The sequence below is a fragment of the Rhinoraja longicauda genome, unplaced genomic scaffold, assembly GCF_053455715.1.
Source record: "Rhinoraja longicauda isolate Sanriku21f unplaced genomic scaffold, sRhiLon1.1 Scf000203, whole genome shotgun sequence".
Classification (NCBI taxonomy): Eukaryota; Metazoa; Chordata; class Chondrichthyes; order Rajiformes; family Arhynchobatidae; genus Rhinoraja; species Rhinoraja longicauda.
This window is the reverse complement of record NW_027601421.1, coordinates 1-23,267: the sequence shown is the minus strand read 5'-3', so window position 1 is coordinate 23,267 and position 23,267 is coordinate 1. Positions and strand designations below refer to the sequence as shown.

The window sequence follows — 23,267 nt, the reverse complement described above, 5'->3', positions numbered from 1 at the left end:
TCTCAGGCTTCACTGTGGTTTAGTTTAGTTTAGTTTAGAGATACAGTGTGGAAACAGACCCTTCAGCCACTGAGTCCGTGCCGACCAGCGATCCCCATGATCCTTCATGCACTGGGGACAATTTACATCCAGACCAGGCCAAATACCTACAAACCTGGACGTCTTTGGTGTGTGGGAGGAAACCAGAGATTCCGGAGAAAATCCACGCAGGTCACAGGGAGACCGTACAAATTCCGTACAGATAAGCACCTGTGGTCAGGATTGAACCCGGTTTTATAGACAATAAACAATAGACAATAGGTGCAGGAGGAGGCCATTTGGCCCTTCGAGCCAGCACCACCATTCAATGTGATCAGGGCTGATCATTCTCAATCAGTACCCCGTTCCTGCCTTCTCCCCATACCCCCTGACTCCGCTATCCTTAAGAGGTTTTCTGGCGCTGTAAGGCAGCAACTTTACCGCTGCGCCATCGTGCTGCCCAAACATTCATACATTATGAAAGGTCATTCAAAGATAGTAGCTTATGTGTCACATGCCTGTGATAAAGGTTGTGAAGTTTTCCTGTAATCGCAGCTATGATTTGGTCTCCATATTAGTTTATGAAAAGCCAGGGTTGCAAGATCTAGAAATGTGCTGATTATTTATAGGAAGAACGATGCTCTGTACCATTGAATAGCCCACTCATTGACACTCTTCGTCTCCTTTGCCACCGTTTTGGACTGTTGCAATTTTTCTGGTGAAGGTGTTCATGCAATGACATTGGGGAGTTAATGTAGTTGCAGGAATGAAGGTGCCATCACTGGTATATAGGATTGTTAAAAAGACTTTTGGCACATTGGCTTTCATCAGTCAGAGTATTGATTATAGATGTTTGGAGGTCATGTTGCAGTTATATAAGAAATTTAGAGAATTGTGTACAGTACTGGGCACCATGTCTCAAGAAAGATGTTGTCAAGTTGGAAAGGGTACAAGGATATTGGCAGACTCGAGGGTCTGAGCTTTAGGGAGAGGTTGAGCAGGCTGGGACTCCATTCCTCACAGCACAGGAGGATGAGCGTAGAATAAATTGGGTAGATGCACAGAGTCTCTTGCCCAGGGTAGTGGAATTGAGAACCAAAGGACATAGGTTTAAGATGAATGGGGACTGATTTAATAGGAATCTGAGTAACTTTTTCACACAAAGGGTGGTGGGTGTATGGAACGAGGTGCCAGAGGAGGTAGTTGAGGCGGGGACTATTGCAACATTTAAGAAACAATTAGACAGGACCATGGATTTGGAGGGATATGGTCAAAATGAAGGCATGTGGGACGAGTGTAGATGGGATATGTTGGTGGGGGTGGGCGATTTTGCCTACAGGGCCCGTTTCCATGCTGTATCACTATGACTCTATGAATGATGATAGGCGTGATATTTTGATAGTGTGACTTGCAAGGGAGCTGAGGGTGGTGGTATTCCTGTTCCTGCTGCCCCTGCCCTTCATGCTGGTAGAGGAGACAGGTTTAGGGGTGCCAGCAGATTTGTCTCAGTGAGTAATTGGGTGCATTTTGGGGACTGCACACACAGTAGCCACTCTACTGTTAGTGGCCAGAATGAATGTTGAACGTGGTTGCTGTGATACCAATCAAATGGACTACTTTCTCCTGGGCTACACTATGTCCTGGGCTATACAGACCTAAGCTATACTGTCCTGGGCTATACTGACCTGGGCTATACTGCCCTGGGCTATACTGACCTGGGCTATACTGTCCTGGGCTATACTGTCCTGGGCTATACAGACCTGGGCTATACTGACCTGGGCTATACTGACCTGGGCTATACTGTCCTGGGCTATACAGACCTGGGCTATACTGTCCTGGGCTATACTGTCCTGGGCTATACTGTCCTGGGCTATACTGTCCTGGGCTATACAGACCTGGGCTATACTGTCCTGGGCTATACTGTCCTGGGCTATACAGACCTGGGCTATACTGTCCTGGGCTATACTGACCTGGGCTATACTGTCCTGGGCTATACTGACCTGGGCTATACAGACTTGGGCTATACAGACCTGGGCTATACTGACCTGGGCTATACTGACCGGGGGTATACAGACCTGGGCTATACTGACCTGGGCTATACTGTCCTGGGCTATACAGACCTGGGCTATACTGTCCTGGGCTATACTGACCTGGGCTATACTGTCCTGGGCTATACTGACCTGGGCTATACTGACCTGGGCTATACTGACCTGGGCTATACTGTCCTGGGCTATACTGTCCTGGGCTATACTGACCTGGGCTATACAGACTTGGGCTATACAGACCTGGGCTATACTGTCCTGGGCTATACTGACCGGGGGTATACAGACCTGGGCTATACTGACCTGGGCTATACTGACCTGTGCTACACAGACCTGGCTATACTGACGGTCCTGAGAGCTTTTGGAACTGTATTCATTCAGAATATTCCATTTCACTCCTGGCCTGTGCCTTCTATGCTGGAAAGCCTTGTGGTGTCACCCACCACAGGAGATGCATCCTCTGGCCTGCTCCTACAGCCAGGCTCTTTATGTGACATATCTGGTTGTTTTTTAGTCAACAGTGACCTCCAGGATAATGGTGATGAAGAATGGTGTAATGGTAAACTGTCAGGGTATGTGATTAGACTTTCTTTTGTTGGAGATGTTTATTGCCTGACAGTTTTATCGAGTCACTTAGCAACACATAGAGTCATGCCACACACACACATTGGCCCTTCTGCCCAACTTGTCCTTGCCAACCAAGATGCCGTATGTAAGATAGTCCCATTTGCCCATGTTTGGGCTGTATCTCTCTAAATAGCCATATATCTAATCTAGTGTGGTTTAAATGCTGTTATAGTATCTGCCTGAACAAAAGACTTTCTTTCCACTCGATAAGCAGAACCTTTGACACCACTTTCAGGGAACTGTGTACTGTACTCCTAGATCCTTCTGCTCTACAATACTTATCTAAACTAAACTCTAAATCTAAACTAAACCAAAGGTGTTATCAGCATCTGTAGAGAATAAAGTGGTATTCGTGCAGGGCTGGCATAAATGGGTCCTTGATGATTTGCGTGAATTTGATGGGCCAAAGGGCCTGTTTCCTTGTTGCATGACTGATTTTGCTAAATGTCTTGCAGTGGTTGGATCTGTAGCTCTGATGTTAACCTGTTAACCTCCCCACATCAGTGTTGTCTTTTAAAAGTTCTACTTATTTAGCTCTATATTGGACATTAAGTAATCAAAGTAGCCTGATAGATGTTTCTACTTCATTGTTTCGATTGTACATTCGCAGGTACACCTTCACTGGGATCTACACCTTTGAATCAATGATAAAGATTTTTGCCCGAGGATTTGTAATTAATCCCTTCACGTTTCTCCGAGACCCTTGGAACTGGCTGGATTTCAGTGTCATCACAATGGCGTGAGTAGGAATTATCTCCATTATCATTCAATTCCTTCAGGTGGAAGTTCCAGTGATGTGTGGTCAGCACGAGCCATGCTGAACAAAATATTTTGTGCACCAATTCTGAATTAACAACCCAACTGCAGAGGTGGCGACCATTGCTGGCATTGCCCATTAACACCAGTGCAACCTTGTAAATGTATCAGGGAATGGATACCTGTGTGAAACAGATGTTTCTGTCCATCAATTGACTTTTTCCATTCTTCTGCCAAAATATTTATGGGTAAGGTAGATATGGATATATCCCTAGAATATATACCCAGATATACCTAAAGAAACATTAAGTACTGACCCCCCCCCCCCCCCCCCAGCACGTCTGGCAACATTTCTTGAAAACATGGATAGGCAACGTTTTGGATTGGGACCATATTTCATCCTGATTTCAGTCGGGGGGTGAAAGGTTGGAAGAGAGTTGGGGATGGGACAAAGCCTGGCGACTGATAGGTGGATACAGGTGAGTAGGGTTTGATTTGCAGATGGGTGGACAAAGCACAAAGATGAAAAAAAGTCAAAGGCTGAGAGGGAAGGAGAGAAAGGATGTGAAACGTGAAGCCAGTGGAGAGGATATAGGAATAAGAGGACTAAGGGAATCACAGTTTTTTTCTGTCTTTTGCTTTTGCAGTCGTAACCTATGTCCACTTCACCAAAATAACATCTATTGTGACTGGTTCTCACCAATTCCACTCTCAAATCCTGTCGCAAAATGAAGCTTCTGAGAAGCAACTTTTAAACAAAAATCAGCATTTACCCATTCTATATCACTGATGCAGCAGAACGACTGAATTGCTGCCACTCCTTGCATCCATTTGCTTCATAACTGACTGGCTGGTTGCTCAGGTCTGCAGCGATGATGTAATGTCCCTGATGTATACGAGCACAATGAGCATGTGCGTCTCTTTGAGGAAGGAATTCTCCATTGGACATGTGTCCCAATGGGACATATCCCTTCTATACCAACAGCAGTAGCTCAGATGTGTGTGCCTCTCTAATGTGCAGCGAAAACTGCACACCGATCGTTTCCAGTGGGCAAGGCCCCTGAATACTTTCTCACCACATTAAAACAGTTTGACTTCACCTTAGACTTTAAAAATACAGCGTGGAAACAGGCCCTTGGGGCCGCTGAGTTTGCACTGACCAGCGATTACTGAGTACACTCGCACTATCCTACACACAAAAGACAATTTTAGCATTTTTACCGAAGCCAATTAACCTACACGTTTTAGGAGTGTGTGAGGAAACCGGAGCACACAGAGAAAACCCACATGGTAAAGGGGAGAACGTACTAACTCTGTACAAACAGCACCCGTAGTCAGGATCGAACCCGGGTCCCTGGCGCCGTGAGGCAGCAACTCTGCCGCTGTGCACAGTGGTGCAGTAGTGTAGTGATTCATGTATAAGACTAGTTTACAGAGCAACAACTGTTTTATGGAACCAGCAACAAAATGTCCAGATCAGCAATGTTTATTTAAAATGCTAGTATCATGTCACAAAACCCTGGAGCCAAGCAAATAATGTTTGTGATATTGAAGCTAATGGAAACCTTCCAACATTTCGGACTAGATTAACTTCTGCTTTAGAAAGTTTAATAGGGAAGGTTTATTAGGGAAGGTTTAATAGGGAAGGTTTATTAGGGAAGGTTTAATAGGGAAGGTTTATTAGGGAAGGTTTAATAGGGAAGGTTCGGTGAACATGATGCATAATGGTGTCAGCCACCCTCCCCTGCTCTCCTTATCCAGACATCTGCATAGATCAGGCATTAAGATGGATTCACTACAGCCGAATGCTCATATTAAAATCGAGAAGCAGAATAACACAGCGATATGAAAATAAATGTAATGCAGCAATGTGGAAAGTTCCTTCTTTTTGTGGATCTTTTGTGGACCCGCCTCCATCTCCGATGAACCCAATGTTATCCTGATTAGTACAGGTACTGCCCAGGTTATATTGCTTCGACTTTGCGATGGTGCAAACGGCAGTGACCCTTAGCGAGCCGCCGCTCGCTTCCGGCCACGTGATCGCGTATTTTCAATGCATTTAGACTTACATTACTTTCAGTTTCCGATGGGTTTCTCGGAACAGAAGCCCATCGGAAGCTGAGGAGCACCTGTATCTGTCCAGTTGATCCTCATCGTTGTGTATAGGAGTGGGTGAGAACATAGAACAGTACAGCATAGGAACTGGCCCTCATCCCACAATGACTTTGCTGAACACGATGGCAAGACTAACTCTTATCTGCCTGCACATGATCCATATCTCTCCATTCCCTGTATATCCATGTGCTTACACAAAAGTCTTTAACCAAATCAGCCTCTGACACTGTGTTCCAGTCACTTGCCACCATCTGTAACAAAAAACTAGCTCAGCGCATCTCCTTTAAACTTTGCCACTCTCACCTGAAACCTTTGCCCTCTGGTCTTTGACATATCCACCCTTAGAAGATGGTTCTGACTGTCTACCCTTTCTTTTCATCTTGGAACTTTATATACTTCTGACAGGTCTCCCCTCAACCTCTGGCATTCCAGAGAAAGCAATCCAAGCCTGTCCAGCCTCTCCTTACAACTAAAAGCAGGTGACATTCTGGCAACCCTCCTGTGCACCTTTTCCCCAGCCTCCGTACTCTTTCCAAAGCCTACACATCCTTCCTGTGTTGGGGCGACCAGAGCTGTGTGTGTATTGCATCACGTTGCCACTGTGACCGTATTCAATAACACTCAATGGTTGTGAAACACTTTGAGATTGTCTGAGTTCAGGAAAGGTGCTGTAGAAACACAGATTCCTTCTTCGTTTCATGTACGTTGTTTAACATAAAACTTTGACCTTAGTTTGCCAAAAAAGGTTTACACGGTTTACCTGAATGAATGAGCCTGGGTTTACAATGTGGCCATTCTCTGTTCTTTTATTTCATATCCAACAAAACTGCAAAATCTCACAAATCTTCACACTAATGAGACAGTATTTTGGGTTCTTCTGTGAATTTATGCCACTAAATAATTGAATTGCATGGACCAGCACAACCACAACAAGAAAAGAGTTTGTTTCTCCCAGTCGACAGAGGTTGTGAGATCTGCAATGAGTATCAGTCATCTGGGCTGCGCTTGGTGAAGTGGAATTGTCTGTCATTCCCTGCTGAGCACACGTGTTGTAGAATGTTTGGAACATGAGCTTGTCTTCAGCAGGGACGATTATTATGGGCATATCACAGGACCTCTGAAACCCTATCCATCCTTAGACAGTCGTTTGCAATCAAACCTCAGCCACAGCTAGGAAGTAATCAGTCAATAATTCATCAGTGAGTCATGGAGTCAGAGTCATGCAGCACCAAATAGGTCCTTTGGCTCAACTTGCCCATGTCCCATCTAAGCTAGACGGGCTTTCCCGCATTTGACCCATATCCCTCTAACGCTTTCCAATCCATGTACCTGACAAGTGTCTTTTGTGTTTTTAAAGTGTTTTTTGCAGTATCTACCTCAATTACTTCCTCTGGCAGCTCATTCCATATACCTCCCATGTCAGTGTGAAAAAGTTGCTCCTCATTTACTTATTAAATCTCTCCCCTCTCACCCTATTTCCCCTCTCCCCTCTGGTTTTTGATTCCCTTACCCAAGATATTCCTACCTGTGATGTGCGTTCGCCATTTCAATTCCCCTCATGATGTTGTACACCTCTATAAACTCACTCATCCTCCTGCACTCCAAGGAATAGTCCCAGCCTGCCCAACCTCTCCCTGTTGCTCAGGCCCTCGAGTCCCAGCCTGCCCCAACCTCTCCCTGTTGCTCAGGCCCTCGAGTCCCAGCCTGCCCAACCTCTCCCTGTTGTTCAGGCCCTCTAGTCCCAGCCTTCCCAACCTCTCCCTGTAGCTCAGGCCCTCGAGTCCCACCCTGCCCAACCTCTCCCTGTAGCTCAGGCCCCTCGAGTCCTGGCACCATTTTCGCAAATCTTCTCTCCACTCTTTCCAGTTTAATGAGATCAAATATTTTGCTTTAAATCATGCTCTCACTGTCCTTCCTACTAATGGATGTTTGTTCAATCCTGTATGGTTAAGAGTTTGAGTTCAGTTTATTGCCTCGTGTATCGAGGTACAGTGAAAAGCTTTAGTTGTGTGCTAAACAGTCAGCAGAAAGACAGTACATGATTACAATCGACCCATCCACAGTGTACAGATACATGATGAAGGGAATAACATGAACAATGTTTAGTGCTAGATAAATAACTCAAGTCTCATCAAAGATAGTCTATCTCCAGAGGTAGATAGTAGTTCAGGACTCCTCTCTAGTTGTTGGTAGGATGATTTGGTTGCCTGATAACAGCTGGGAAGAAACTGTCCCTGAATCTGGATGTGTACATTTTGCCCGATGGGAGAGGGGAGAAGAGGGAGTGGCCAGGGTGCAACTTGTCCTTGGTTATGCTGGTGGCCTTGCCGAGGCAGAAAGAGGTGTAAATGGAGTCCGTGGAAAGCAGGTCGGTTTGTGTGATGGTCTGGGCTGCACCACACAGTTTTCTGCAATTTCTTGTGGTCTTGGATGGAGCTGTTCCCAAACCTTGCTGTGATGCATCCCGATAAAATGCTTTCAACGCGCATTTGATAAGAGAAGGGGTTAGCTGGAGTCAAGTGCTCCAATCTAACAGCTGTTGTATGAGGTCAGCATTGCGCATTGATTGAAGTCACACTTGCCGACTGTGCGACTTCCGGCACCCCATGCCTGTGGCCTAACTGGTGTGATGGTTTCCTGCATCTTCCAAATTGGGCTTGCACATTGTCACTTGAACCGGTTCACCATCCATGACTCCCAAACACGATATCTGCCTTAACAGAGCTGAATCTTCCTGCTACATACCAGCTGTATTAAAAAATCAAAAGACAGAATTAAGGGATGATTGGTTAACAGGAGTATCATTCCCCGACAGTATAACGTTTCCCCTTAACATTCCTTCCCACCTATGTCATTGACAGAATGGATTTCTATTCCTAAAGAGGATTTTTGGGATCTAATCAACATTTTTACAACTTCCTCCTGGACATACACTTAGATTGCAGTTAAATCGATCATCATTTCTGGACCAATTTGTCGTATTTGACAATGAGCAGCCCACTTGCATTGTATGTGATTAGACACAGTGCCAGGGCATGCATTCATCTGTCCAGTTCTTCACTCGATGCGTTCTAGACTTCAACCACTCTATCCTGAAATTGTTTTTATCCAGGTCAACAGTTACAACTACAAAAGGTAGAAAGGTAGATTAATTTATGTGCTTTTCATTCTGTACAATGAATGCAAAACTATAAAATCTCTGGTAAAGATTATATTTCCATTTATACTTGAATGGATCTTGCTGGGAATTTTCTGGATTTTACATTATTTCAACCTAAACAATTTTGCACAAACGCCTCTTGTTTCAGTAGCTTGACTTGCTTGACATTTTAAAATTTCAGTCTCGAAAACATTATTGGATTTGAGTGGTGGAGAAAGTATGATTTTGTGCCCCAGTTATTCACAGTTTATATGATCAATTAGGCTGAGAGAATAAAATGTCAAAGTTACAAATTTGCAATCTTAAATTAGGTGGGATTAAGAGCACAGAGGATGTGAATAAACTTTAGGGGGGTATGGGCAATGTTAAAGAGTGGGCAAAAACATGGAATACAAGATGGGGAAATGGTGCACAGAGAAAAAGCAGACTATTGGCTAAATGATGCGAGATTGGGTAGTGTTGATATTCAAAAGGATCTAGGTGCTTGTACACAAGTTACTGAAGGTTAGCAGTCAGGTGTAAGGTGCAGTGAAGAGGGCAAATGGTACATCAGCTTTTATTATGAGAGAGCTTGAATACAGAAGACATTGAAATTGCACAGGACCTTAAAGAGACCTCACCTGGAATATTTTCTACAGTTTTGGCTTCCTGAAGAAGAAAGGGTGTATTTGCCACAGCTTTAAAATTCATTAGTGGGTTTCAGTATTGACGGGCTTATTTTATGCAGAGATTAAGGTGAGTGGGACTCTGTTCTTTTGGGTTTGGAAGAACGTACAGATTTCTTCAAAACTTTCAACATTCTTGAAGGACATGACAGGCTAGACGTGGGGAAGTTGTTTCACCTGGCTGAGAAATCCAGGAACAGTGGCACAGGTATGAAAATGAAGGGTCATTGGGGTGAACAGAGGGCACATTTCTACATGGTGAGGTTGATATACCTTAGGAATTTACTACCCTGGAGATCCCCAGAATCTGAATCATTAGGTTCATTCAAAATAGAGATTGGAAAATGTACAGGTATTAAATGATTCAAAATGACTTGGAATCAAACTATGACTTAAAGATTTAAATTTGACCATGCTTTTGTACAGGTGAATTTATAATGGGAAACAAAGAAATGGCAGAACAGTTAAACAAGTACTTTGGTTCTGTCTTCACTCAGGAAGACATAAACAATCTCCCAAAACTATTAGGGGACCGAGGATCTAGAGGGAGGGATGCATTGGTGATCATTTTCCAATGTTCTCTCGACTCTGGATCAGTTCCTGTGGACTGGAGGGTAGCCAATGTAACTCCACTCTTTAAGAAAGGAGGGAGAGAGAAAACGAGGTATTATAGAGCAGTTAGCCTTACATCGGTAGTGAGGAAGATGCTTGAGTCGATTATTAAAGATGTGATAGCAGCACATTTGGAAAAGCAGTGACAGGATCGGTCAAAGTCAGCTTGGATTTATGAAGGGGAAATCATGTTTGACTAATCTTCTGGAACGATTTGAGGATATAACAAGTAGAATGGATAAGGAAGAGCTAGTGGATGTGGTGTATCTGGACTTTCTAAAAGCCCTTGACAAGGTCCCACACAAGAGATTAGTGTGCAAAATTAGAGCACACGGTATTGGGGGTAGGGTATTGACATGGATAGAGAACTGGTTGGCGAACAGGAAGCAAAGAGTAGGAATAAACGGGTCCTTTTCAGAATGGCAGGCAGTGACTAGTGGGGTACCGCAAGGCTCGGTGCCGGGACCTTTGTTATTTACAATTTTTATTAACGATTTAGACGAGGGAATTAAATGTGACATCTCCAAGTTTGCAGATGACACAAAGCTGGGCGGCAGTGTGAACTATGAAGAGGATGCTATGAGGTTGCAGGGTGACTTGGACAGGTTGTGTGAGTGGGCAGATGCATGGCAGATGCAGTTTAATGTGGATAAATGTGAAGTTATCCAGTTTGGTGGTGAGAACAGGAAGGCAGATTATTATCTGAATGGTGTCAGATTAGGAAAAGGGGAAGTACAACGAGACCTGGGTGTGCTTGTACATCAGTCACTGAAAGTAAGCATGCAAATACAGCAGGCAGTGAAGAAAGCTAATGTTGGCCTTCATTGCGAGAGGATTTGAGTTTAGGAGCAAGGAGATCCTACTGCAGTTGTGCAGGGCCCTAGTGAGACTTCACCTGGAGTATTGTGTGCAATTTTGGTCTCCTAATTTGAGGAAGGATATTATTGTTATTGAGTGCAGCATAGGTTCACCAGGTTAATTTCCGGGATGGCGGGACTGACATATGATGAAGGAATGGGTCAACTGGGCTTGTATTCACTGGAATTTAGAAGGATGAGAAGGGATCATATACAATCATATACAATTCTTATAGGTCTGGACAGGCTAGATGTAGGAAAAATGTTCCTGATGTTGGGGGAGTCCAGAACCAGGGGTCACAGTTTAAGAGTAAGGGGTAGGCCATTTAGGACTGACGTGAGGAAAAACGTTTACACCCAGAGAGTTGTGAATCTGTGGAATTCTCTGCTACAGAAGGCAGTGGAGGCCAATTCACTGGGGTTTTGAATGAATGAATGAAAGAATGAATGAATAAGTTTATTGGCATAGTATGTACACATACAAGGAATGTGTCTTGGTGCTCTGCTCGCAAGTAACAACACGGACATATAGTAAACAATTAAGAATAAAGCATAAAACATTAAAACATTAAGAATACAACATTACGGTTTAAACATGTGAGTGAAATAAACCAGAGCAAAAAGAGACTGCAGAGTTTTGTTTATTGAGTATAGCTGCTACTCGTGGAAAAAAAGCTGTTTTTATGTCTGGCTGTGGCTGCTTTGACAGTCTGGAGTCGCCTTCCAGAGGGAAGTGCTTCAAAGAGTTTGTGTCCAGGGTGAGAGGGGTCAGAGATGATCTTGCCCGCTCGCTTCCTGGCCCTTGCAGTGTACAGTTCATCAATGGGGGGAAGGTTGCAGCCAACAACCTTCTCAGCTGATCGAACAATTCTCTGCAGCCTCTCGATGTTGTGCTTGGTGGCTGAGCCAAACCAGACCATGATGGAGAAGGTGAGGACGGACTCAATGATGGCAGTATAGAATTGGACCATCATTGCCTGTGGCAGATTGTGTTTCCTCAGTTGCCGCAGGAAGTACATCCTCTGTTGGGCCTTTTTGACTGTGGAGTCGATGGTGGCCCCCCATTTAAGGTCCTTGGAGATGATGGTTCCAAGGAACTTAAATGACTCCACAGATGTGACTGTGGTGTTGTTGATGGTGAGTGGGGGGAGGGGAGGGATAGCTCTCCGAAAGTCTACAATTAGTTCCACTGTCTTGAGAGCATTGAGCTCCAGGTTGTTGCGATGGCACCAGGACGCCAGCTGTGTCACTTCCCATCTGTAGGCAGATTCCTCCCCATCCTGGATCAGTCCAATCAGGGTTGTTTCATCCACAAATTTGAGGAGCTTGACAGAGGAGTCTGTGGAGGTGCAGTCGTTGGTGTAGAGAGAGTAAAGGAGAGGGGAGAGTACACAGCCTTGCGGTGCTCCTATGCTGAGGGTCTGCGGGTCCGAGATGTGCTTTCCCAGCCTCACATTCTGCTTCCTGTCCGTCAGGAAGTTGGTGATCCACTGACAGAGGGGTTCAGGCACAGTCAGCTGGGAGAGTTTGGAGTGTAGTAGCTCTGGCACAATGGTGATAAATGCAGAGCTAAAGTCCACAAACAGAATCCTGGCATAGGTCCCCTTGCGGTCAAGGTGCTGGAGGATGAAGTGCAGGTCTAGATTGACTGCATCATCCACCTATCTATTGGCCCTGTATGCAAACTGCAGGGGGTCCAGCAGGGGGTTTGTGATGTTTTTCAGCTGGGCCAGCACAAGTCTTTCAAAGGTCTTCATGATGACAGAGGTCAGTGCGACAGGCCTGTAGTCATTAAGACTAGTGATCCTTGTCTTTTTGGGTACAGGGACAATAGTGGAGACTTTGAAGCAGGCAGGGACAGTGCAGGTTTCCAGGGACTGGTTGAAAATGTCTGTGTAGACCGGTGCCAGTTGTTCGGCACGGAGCTTGAGGGTGGGGGGGGAAACATTGTCCAGTCCTGGAGATTTCCGGCTTTTCTGTCTCTCATAAATAGCCTCTCCACCTCCGCAATTTCTATTGTTGGAGATGAAGTGGCCAGACTGATGTTGGGCAGCAAGGAGGGGGTGAGAAATGGACGAGGGCCCAGTCAGTGCAGACTGGAGTCAGGCTGTGAGTAGGTGTGAAGTGGTGATTGGGGGAGGGGGGAGGGGGGGAGGGGGGGAGGGGGGGAGGGGGTGGAGGGGGGGGAGTGGAGGAAGGGGTCCCAGGGTTATGTTTCTGTTTCTTGAACCTGCAGTAGAACTCGATCAGGTCATTTTCGTCTTGTAGCTCAACACTTTCACTCAGTCCGCCTTAACCAACCTAATCTCCCGGTGGCTCAACACCTCAACTCCCCCTCCCACTCCCAGTCTCAACTTTCTGTCATGGGCCTCCGCCATTGTCATAGTGAGGCCCAGCGCAAATTGCAGGAACAGCATATCATATTTTGCTTGGGTAGCTTACACCCCAGCGGTATGAACATTGATTTCTCTAACTTCAGATAGTCCCTCTGTCCCTCTTTCCCCTCCTCCTTCCCAGTTCTCCCGCTGTCTTCCCATCTCCAACTACATCCTATCTTTGTCCCACTCTCTCCCCTGACATCAGTCTGAATTAGGGTCTCGAACCGAAATTTCACCCATTCCTTCTCTCCTGAGATGCTGCCTAGCTCCAGGATTTTGTGATTCCTCTTGTAGCTGGCGATTTCCTGCAAGCCCTTCCAAACTGAAGAAGAGTCATTAGCTGAGAACTTGCTCCTCAGCTTCTCAGAGTACCTTTCATTGGCAGCTCTGATTCCTCTTCTCAGCTTGTACTTGGCCTGCCTGTAGAGGTCTGCATCCCCACTCCTGTAGGCCTCATCTTTTGACTGGCGGAGCTGTCTGAGTACTGCTGTGAACCAGGGCTTGTCGTTGTTAAACCAGATCCGGGTCCTAGTGGGAATGCAACTGTCCTCGCAAAAGCTGACGTAGGATGTCACAGTGTCTGTATACTCATCAAGGCTTGTGGTTGCTTCCCTGAACACATTCCAATCAGTGCAGTCAAAGCAGGGCTGTAGTTTTTCAATGCCCTCGCTCGTCCACCTTTTCGTTGTTCTGACCACAGGCTTAACAGATTTTAGTTTCTGCCTGTAGGTCGGAATAAGGTGAACGAAACAATGATCAGAGACCCAGAGCCGCCCAGGGAACAGAGCGATATGCGTTCTTGATTGAAGTGTAACAGTGATCGTGTTCTCTCCCCTCTGGTGGGGCAGATAACATGAAGTCTGTACTTTGGGAGCTCAAGAGTGCTTTCAAGAGAATTAGATTTAGCTCTTGAGCTTAAGGAATCCAGGGATACGGGGAGAAAGCAGGAAGCAGGTTGATTTTAGATGATCAGTCATGATCATATTGAATGGTGGTACTGGCTCGAAGGGCCGAATGACCTACTCCTGCACCTACTTTTCTATGTTTCTATGAATGGGTTCTCTTTAATGTTGTGTATAGACAGAAGGTATAATGCATGTAATAATTTCATTGTTCAAATTTAGGACATATGACAATAAAACACTCGACTTTTGACTAATGCAAAGATTATTGTGTGACTTATTGATATGTTTTATCACTCTTCATCTTGCTAAAGTACAGAACAGATCTACAATCTTCATCGCCATGTCGACATCTCTTAGCTTCACCCCCTCACCTTCTCTGCAAAATGGGCTTTGTTTTTTAATCTTTATTTTTCAGGATGTGGGTGTCACTGGTAAGGCCAGCTATCATTGTTCGTCTCTCAGATGTTGCCACAACCCTTAAAATATGCAGAATAGTTTCTGCTTCTATTACTAGTTAGTGGCTGGCAGCCAGAACAAGCCACACAGAATGAAATGCTTTCCCATAGGAAGTGGCCTGCAATGCACAAAGGACCAGAGCATGTACTTCATCGGTCACAAAACTCAGTGATTGCCCACCCTTGAACTTTCCTGTGCCTCAATTTTGGACTTACTTTAAGATCATTTATAATGTTATCTTCCCATCTTCTACTTCCAGACTTTGGAGAATATTCTTTTGGGTTTTAGTTCAGTTTAGTTTAGTTTAGTTTAGTTTAGTTTAGTTGAGTTGAGCTGAGTTTAGGGATACAGCATGGAAACAGGCCCTTCAGCCCACCAGGTCCGTACCGACCAATGATTACCTGTAGTTCTATATTATTCCAGTTTCATATCCTATACCCCAGGGACAATTTACAGAGGCCAATTAACCTACAAACCTGCACATCTTTGGAATGTGGGAGGAAGCCGGAGCACCCGGAGAAAACCCATGCAGTTTCCCACAGGGAGAATGTGCAACCTCCCTATAGACAGCGCCCATAGTCAGGATTGAACCCGGGTCTCAGGCACTGTAAAGTAGCTACTCTACCACTGCGCCACCGTGTCACCCTAATATTGCGCATGGATTAGAGGGCAATAGCTACAGGGAGAGGTCGGATAGACTTGGATTGTTTTCTCTGGAACACTGGAAGGCGAGGGAGATGTGATAGAAGTCTATAAAATTATGAGAGGCACAGATAAGATAAACAGTCCGAATCTTTTCCTAGTTGGGAAATATCAAATACTGGAGGGCATAGGTTTAGAGTGAGAGGGGCAAAGATTAAAGGAGATGTGCGGGCAAGTTTTATACACAGAGGGTGGTGAGTGCCTGGAACCTGTGACTGGGGATGGTGGTGGAGGCAGATTCGATAGTGGATAGGTATATGGAAATGCAGGGAGTGGAGGGATATGGATAATGTGCAGGCAGATGAGAGCAAGGCTTGGCTTCATGTTTGGTGCAGATGAGAGCAAGGCTTGGCTTCATGTTTGGTGCAGATGAGAGCAAGGCTTGGCTTCATGTTTGGTGCAGATGAGAGCAAGGCTTGGCTTCATGTTTGGTGCAGATGTTGTGAGTCAAAAGGTCTATTCCTGTGCTGTACTGTTTTATGTTCTATATCTATATCTGGCAAAAGCTTGTTGCATTATAGCTTCTTCACAATGTCATAGCAATGAGGGAGGGCTGCCTTGTCAGAGATACTGGCTCTCGAGGCCACGCTCCTCTGGCCATGAATGCAGTACCTATCGTGTGGCATTATTGAAAGGAGATGAAAGAATTCTTCCAAAGTTGTGGTCTATGTATTTTAGTTTAGTTTAGTTTAGAGATACAGCATGGAAACAGGCCCCTTCGGCCCACCGTCCACACCGACCAGCATTCCCTGCACATTAACACTATCCCACACACACTAGGGGCACATTACACATTTATACCCAGCCAATTAGCCTAGAAACCTGCACGTCTTTGTAGTATGGGAGTAAAATAAAGATCTCGGGGAAAACCCACGCAGGTCACGGGGAGAAGGTACAAACTCCATACAGACAGCGCCCGTAGTCGGGATCAAACCCAGGTCTCTGCCTCTGCAAGTGCCACCCTATCCCTCAACCAAACTCACCAAGAAAGAGGCAGCTCCTTGGCACAGTGGTTGCAGCGCCAGAGACCCGGGTTCGATCATAACTAGGGGTGCTGTCTGTACAGAGTTTGTACATTCTTACCCTGATGGTGTGGGTTTTCTATTGGTGCTCCGGTTCCCTCACACACTGCAAAAGTTTATAGGTTTGTAGGTTAATTGGCTTCGGTAAAATTGTAAATTGTCCCGAGTGTGCTGGACAGTGATAGTGGGCGGGGATCGTTGGTCAGCGCGGACTTGGTGGGCTGAAGGGCCTGCTTCCACGCTGTATCTCTAAACTAAACTAAACACTAAAAATAGAATATCAGCTCATTCATTTGTCGTTTGTAGAATCTTGACTCTGTGCCACCTTGTATCAAATATCCTACGTGAGATTCGAGGTTTATAGCTGCAAGATCTGCAAGTTCTTCCTCATTTATAAGCAATTCCTGCTTGCAGTCTTAATAAAGCCAGTAATCTAATCTACAACCATTAATATAGTGGTTAAATACATTTATTATCAGTGGTCTAAAAATACCTTTTCTGAGAATTACCTTTTGGCAATTCTTCAATTCTTTTTCACAATTTCGCATCTTTTAAATAAATGTGCTACTTTTTTGCAAAACCAGTTTAATTTTGCATATATATGGAGAGGCATTGTAGTGAAATGATGGTAATTGGAAGTTCACAATTATCTGTAAATGATAGTGTAAATATTGTGTTCTATGAAACAACAGCATGAATAAAACTTAGCTGTTGTCTCTCTGTTGTTCTTGATTAGATACCTTACTGAATTTGTGGATTTGGGTAACGTCTCTGTTTTAAGAACTTTTCGTGTTCTGCGGGCTCTGAAAACCATCACAGTTATTCCAGGTAACGGCGTGTCAAACGTTCCCATTCCTTTACAATACAGCAGTCAGAACTGCTCTTTGATTGTTAATTAATAAGTTCACTGTCGGAAGGTTATTGCCTGTTAGATGTAGACACAACAAAACTGCAGATGCTGGTTTACAAGAAAAGACACAAAGTGCGAGAGTTACTCATCAGGTCAGGCAGCATCTCTGGAGAACATGGATGGGTGACATTTCGGGTCTGAGGAGAGGTGCCAATCCGAATCATCAGCTGTCCAAGTTCTCCAGTGCCAGTGAGACGATGGAAGTGCTGTTCATAAGCATCTTAAAAGGATGGATGTAACTATATGAGCAACAATGCACCCTTTCTTGTAATAGAACAGCACAAGAACATGCCCAAAATGCTGGAGTAACTCAGCGGAACAAGCAGCATCTCTGGATAGAAGGAATGGGTGATGTTTCAGGGCGAGACCCTTCTACAGACTGAGCTGAACAAGAATAGACCCTTCATCCATGCTGAACATGATGCCAAGACCATCTCTAATCTACCTGTACATAACCTATCCTGCCATTCCCTGCATATTCCTACATTTATCACTAAGCTTCTTAAATGCCACTATCATATTTGCCTCAACCACCAACCCCGGCAGCACATTCCAGGCACTTACCACCCTGTTTGTAAAAAAAAAAGATTCCCTGACCATCTTTATACCTTAGAGACCTTAGGACCACCAAGTTCTCGCCGACCAACGATACACTAGCATTATCCTACACACACAAGGGGCAATTTACAATTTTACAGAAGGCAATTAACCTGCAAACGTGCACGTTTTGGAGTGTGGGAGGAAACTGGTGCACCCGGGGAAAACCCACGTGGTCATGGGGAGAACGTACAAACTCCATGCAGACAGCACCTGTAGTCAGGATCGAACACTGGTCTCTAGCACTGTAACGCAGCAACTCCTGCCCTAAAACACTAAACTTTGCTCCTCTCACTTCAAAGCAATGTCATTCTCTCCTTTTCAGAGAAGTGGGACAGAGCATGAAACAAAACTCTTAAACCCCTCAAGAATCTTCAATATTTGTAAACAGTAATACAAAACTGCAGTGTTATGAATAAAAGCGATTACACAGGGTTCATTGGAGCCAGCCAACGAGAGGGATGTTAATCCTGCAGAATGGAATTCCACACATTTCAGCTCCCGCTGTCAGTATCCCCCTGTCAGTAATGCTTTGACAGGTGCACAGTAGAATTCCCACCACACTGCCCTCACAATATGCCACGACTCTGAAAAGGATTTTGTCAGTAATTCTATCTCCCTTCCAACCATCCAACGGTCTCTCTTTGTGGGATTACTATCTAATGCTCAATTAGGACTTTAAAAAAAAATCTTCTCTGAAACCCACCGGTTAGTACAACGAGGCCAAATGCTGGTTCCTTGGAATGCTTTTGCAAGCTGGCTGATTTACATTCCTCTCCCAGAAACCACAGGCCTGATTCCAACCAGCACATTTTGTTGATCCATCAGGGATAAACAATTTGCCACAATGGATGTTGTATTGTCAGGATTGTAAGGCATTGGCCTGCAGTTGCTGCCGGACAAGACCATGTCTCAAGGGCAGAACAGAAAATTATCAAATAGAATATAAACAGAAAGCAAGACAAAAAGTCACAAAGTGCTAAAGTAACTCAGCGGGTCAGGCGGCATAACAAAGAGGAACCCAGCGTGAAGGAGGGGGGGGGGGGGCTGAGAACTACGAGGGACCAAAGTAATGAATACTTTGTAACTTTGTTGGCGACTCTTTGCATACCTTGTGTATAAGTCATAAGGTCATGAGGAATAGTAGAATTAGGCCATTAGGCCCATCAAATCTACTCTGCCATTCAATCATTGCTGATCTATCTTTCCCTCCTAACCCCATTCTCCTGCCTTCTCCCCATAACCTCTGACACTTGTACTAATCAAGAATCTATCTATCCCTGCCTTAAAAATCACCACTGACCTGGCCTCCACAACCTTCTGTGGTAAAGAATTCCACAGATTCACCACCGTCTGATTAAATAAATTTCTCTTCATCTCCTTCCTAACAGAACGTCCTTTAATTCTGAGGCTATGATCTCTTTTCCTAGATTCTCCCACTTGTGGAAACATCCTCTCCACACCCACTCTATCCAAGCCTGGTATGCAAAACAAAGAATGTCAATGTGACATGTGACAAATCGGATATTAAAGAGTCAATCAAGCAATCGATCAATCAAGCATCACTGGGGAACATGGATAACTGATGTTTTGCATCCTGAGAAAATTACTCCAGAACTTTGTGCCTTTTTTTGTAAATCAGCATCTGCAGTTTCTTCTGTCTCAGAGCAGAAAACAACCATCAGAGGGATTCCTCAAAGTTGTGAGAAAAATCTTCAAAAGATGTGCTATTATATATAACTAGTTAGAAATTAAATCGCTTTTGCGCTAAATTTTAAATGAGCGGGCAATTCTACGGCTGCCATTGCTTTACAAACAATGAAAAAAATGCACGGGCGATATTAAACAAATCATGTCACAGGGCCAGGACTCATTGTAACAGTTGCCATTTTTCTGTTCGCTAGGATTAAAAACCATTGTTGGAGCTCTGATCCAGTCGGTGAAGAAATTGGCAGACGTGATGATTCTGACCGTTTTCTGTTTAAGTGTGTTTGCACTTATTGGTCTCCAGCTGTTTATGGGAAATTTGAAACACAAATGTGTGATATGGCCTCCACCAGGAGAATTATTTTACAATAATACCTTCATCGAGGACGGGTCAGGGATGGACAATGATACCCTGGTTGGTAACCACAGTGGCAGTTATAACTGGCATGACTACATTAATCATGAAGGTACAGTTTGTGCAATTATCACATATTCTGATAATATCTTCTTCTTGGGCAGCTTGTTGGGATCAAAGATGATTTTTTTAATGAAGATAGACACAAGATGCTGGAGTAACTCAGCGTGTCAGGCAGCATCTCTGGAAAGAAGAATCGAGACCCTTCTTCAGACTGAGAGTCAGGGGAGAGGGAAACTAGAGATGAGGAAGGGTACAAAGAGCATGTAAGGTGGGAAAAGGAGAGATCAAAGCAGACGATGATCCGGGAAACAATGGTTCATTGTTGACTGAGGGGAAGTTGACAACAAGGCATCCAAACAGGACAATTAATCAGGAGGACAGTGAAACTAGTCGGAGTAGGGTGCAGAGGATGTTGCCTGGACTGGAGAGCAGGAGCTATAAGAAGAGGTTGAGCGGGCTAAGGCTCTATTCTTTGGAGCGCAGGAGGATGAGGGGTGATCTTACAGAGGTGTACAAAATCATGAGAGGAATAGATCGGGTAAACGCACAGAGTCTCTTGCCCAGAGTAGGGGAATTGAGAACCAAAGGACATGGTTTTAAGGTGAGGTGGGAAAGATTTTATAAGAACCTGAGGAGGAACTTTTTTATCCATTTTATTGACCCACTAGTACAATCATCTCTCTGATTGTACCAAAAATAGACAGTATTTCTGCTGACTTGATCTTTTCATTATTTTTTGTGTATATACATATTTGGTTTGAACTTTTTCCAACCACTCAGATAAGTAGTCATCACAAAGTACCTGGATCACAATTTCAGAAGCTTTTAAAATTTAGCATTCTTTGATACTATAGTCACAGGTGTTGAGTAATAGTAACAGAAATGGCCTGTATGTTCATGCATTTAACAGAACAAATGTTTATAGCTTCAGGTTAGAAGCATTTTTATTGTTCTTACTTCTCCATATGTTCTATCCCAGTGTGGTGTTGCTTTGTAAGCGGATAATTGTTTTGATTAAAAAATACAACGAGCTAGATAGAGATCTAGGGGCTAGTGGAATCATGGGATATGGGGAGAAGGCAGGCACGGGATATTGATTGAGGACAATCAGCCATGATCACAATGAATGGCGGTGCTGGCTCGAAGGATGAATGGCCTCCTCCTGCACCTATTTTCTATGTTTCTATGTTTCTATGTTTAGGCCCTTCGGCCCACCGAATCAACTGGCTCCATGTTATCCCAGTTTCTCATCCATTCCCCCCACACAAGGGGCGATTTACAGAGTCTAATTAACCTACAAACCTGCACGGGGATGTGGGAGGAACGTGGAGCACCACACATTCATTGGGAAAACGTGCAAACTTCACACAGACAGCATCTGAGATCATGATCGAACCCGTGTCTCTGGTTCTGTGAAGCAGCAGCTCTACCATTGTGTCATTGCGCCAGCATTTTGCTTTGCATTGTGGGAACAAAGCTGAAGCCATTAATCCTCTTTTACCTTTGAAAATAATGAAATTCCAGTACTACAGGAGATGATGAAAAATTATTTCACCTCGTTGTGTTAGGAGTCTGGAACTCAGTGACTGAAAAGAAACAGGGGCAGAAAGCCTCATCACATTTAAACTGTCCATGTAAACTTGGCAGGATGTGAACCCAGTGTGGGAATGGTTCGATTGGCAATTTTGTTTTTCAGCCAGCACTGACTAGATGGGCTGAATGGGCTAATTTTGTGTCATAAGTTATCTGCCGTTCTACCATGCATTTTAAACGGTAACTCAAGAAGGTTCAAAACGATAACCACACAATTATCTAAACTACACTTTTGGATCCTACTATACATAAAGATAAGCGAGACAACTAACAGGAGATTTCAAACAAAGTTAAGTGCAGAAAGGAGTAGATACCAATAACAAGGAGAGAACATTCCACCGATGTTAAAGACCTCAAGGGTGTGAGCTATGGGGAGAGGTTGAGCAGACTGGGACTCTATTCCCTGGAGTGCAGGAAGATGAGGGGTGATCTTATAGAGGTGTATAAAATCATGAGAGGAATAGATCGGGTAGATGCAATGAGTCTCTTGCCCAGGGGAATCAAGAGCCAAAGGTTTAAGGTGAAGGGGGAAAGGTTTTATAGGAACATGAGGGGTAACCTTTTAATGCAAATGGTGGTGGATGTGTGGAACGAGCTGCTGGAGGAGGTAGTTGAGGCAGTTACTCTCACAACGTTTTAGAAGAAATTAGACAGATACATGGATTGGACATGTTTAGAGGGATATGGGCCAAACGCAGTAAAGTGGGACTGGTGTAGATGGGACTTGGTGGTCGGTGTGGGTAAGTTGGGCCAAAGTGCCTGTTTCCAAACTGCATGACTCTATGACCTTAACATCAAAGAGCAAGTCTTTATTTTTGTGTATATCTTTGTGCGGCTTAAGAATGCTAAAGATATTTTTGTATTTCTCTTTGAACCTCCAAGATAATCAATACTTTCTTGAAGATTCTCTTGATGCTCTGTTGTGTGGGAATGGCTCGGATGCTGGGTAAGTTGTCTCCTGTTATGCTCAACTCCTGATCTAACGACTGTGTTGTCAGGCTGCAGAAACCTCCAACTGTGCCCTTCGCTGCATGTTTGCTTCAATCCTGAGCAGGAGGAAAGTGCAGTAATCACTAATGGGACAGGATGAGATTCATCTGGATTCATCTGCCATGGAGGGCAAGTCTGGAGTTGACATGGCTGACATGTAACACAACCACCTGCTGTTGGTGATAAATCTCTGATCAAGTGCACGTGCATAGAGGTTATCACAAGCGGAATCAAAAGGATTTAATTTCCTCTAAAGGCTATTTTTAACATTCTAGTTTGCACATTTTCAGCCAGTACCAGCTCTCTGGTGCCTGATTCAGACGATTATGTTTTCAATTCACACCCCAGAAATCTGAGTGCATCGTTTGATTTTATCCTCTCGTTCAGTGTAAAGATGTTCTACTTCTTTTATTTCTGTCCCTGTCTCCATCATCCCTGTTCTCTCACGTTCTTCACCCGGGCCTGTAGTTGTGGGTTAAACACAGCTGTTCCCCACAAATCTATCATCCAATCTGCATTGGTCTCCAAGATTAGAGGAGACAGCATCATTTACAATAATTTCTTCCCATTGTTCTAAATCTAAAGAAGTACAACTAAGTTACCAATCCAACCTTTGTGAAGCATCATTAAGCTGGAAAATAGAAACATCAAAATAATGGTCTGGCGATTTTAATGGGATTGATAGCAACGGATTGTCCAGGTGTATTGTGATGAAGTTATGAACGATCTATCCCACC

At 44.4% G+C, this 23,267-nt stretch overlaps 1 protein-coding gene across 1 annotated transcript in view; it reads left to right on the top strand.

Annotated features, from left to right (window-relative positions):
- LOC144590554 (sodium channel protein type 3 subunit alpha-like) overlaps positions 1-22,490 on the top strand; it is a 35,756-nt gene extending 13,266 nt beyond the window's left edge. The window contains exons 4-7 of the mRNA XM_078395081.1: positions 3,298-3,426; positions 17,052-17,143; positions 19,727-19,996; positions 22,423-22,490. Of these exons, the coding sequence (XP_078251207.1) occupies positions 3,298-3,426; positions 17,052-17,143; positions 19,727-19,996; positions 22,423-22,490 (559 nt within the window). The remainder of the gene's footprint in view (positions 1-3,297; positions 3,427-17,051; positions 17,144-19,726; positions 19,997-22,422) is intronic.
- Positions 22,491-23,267: the final 777 nt, after the last annotated feature.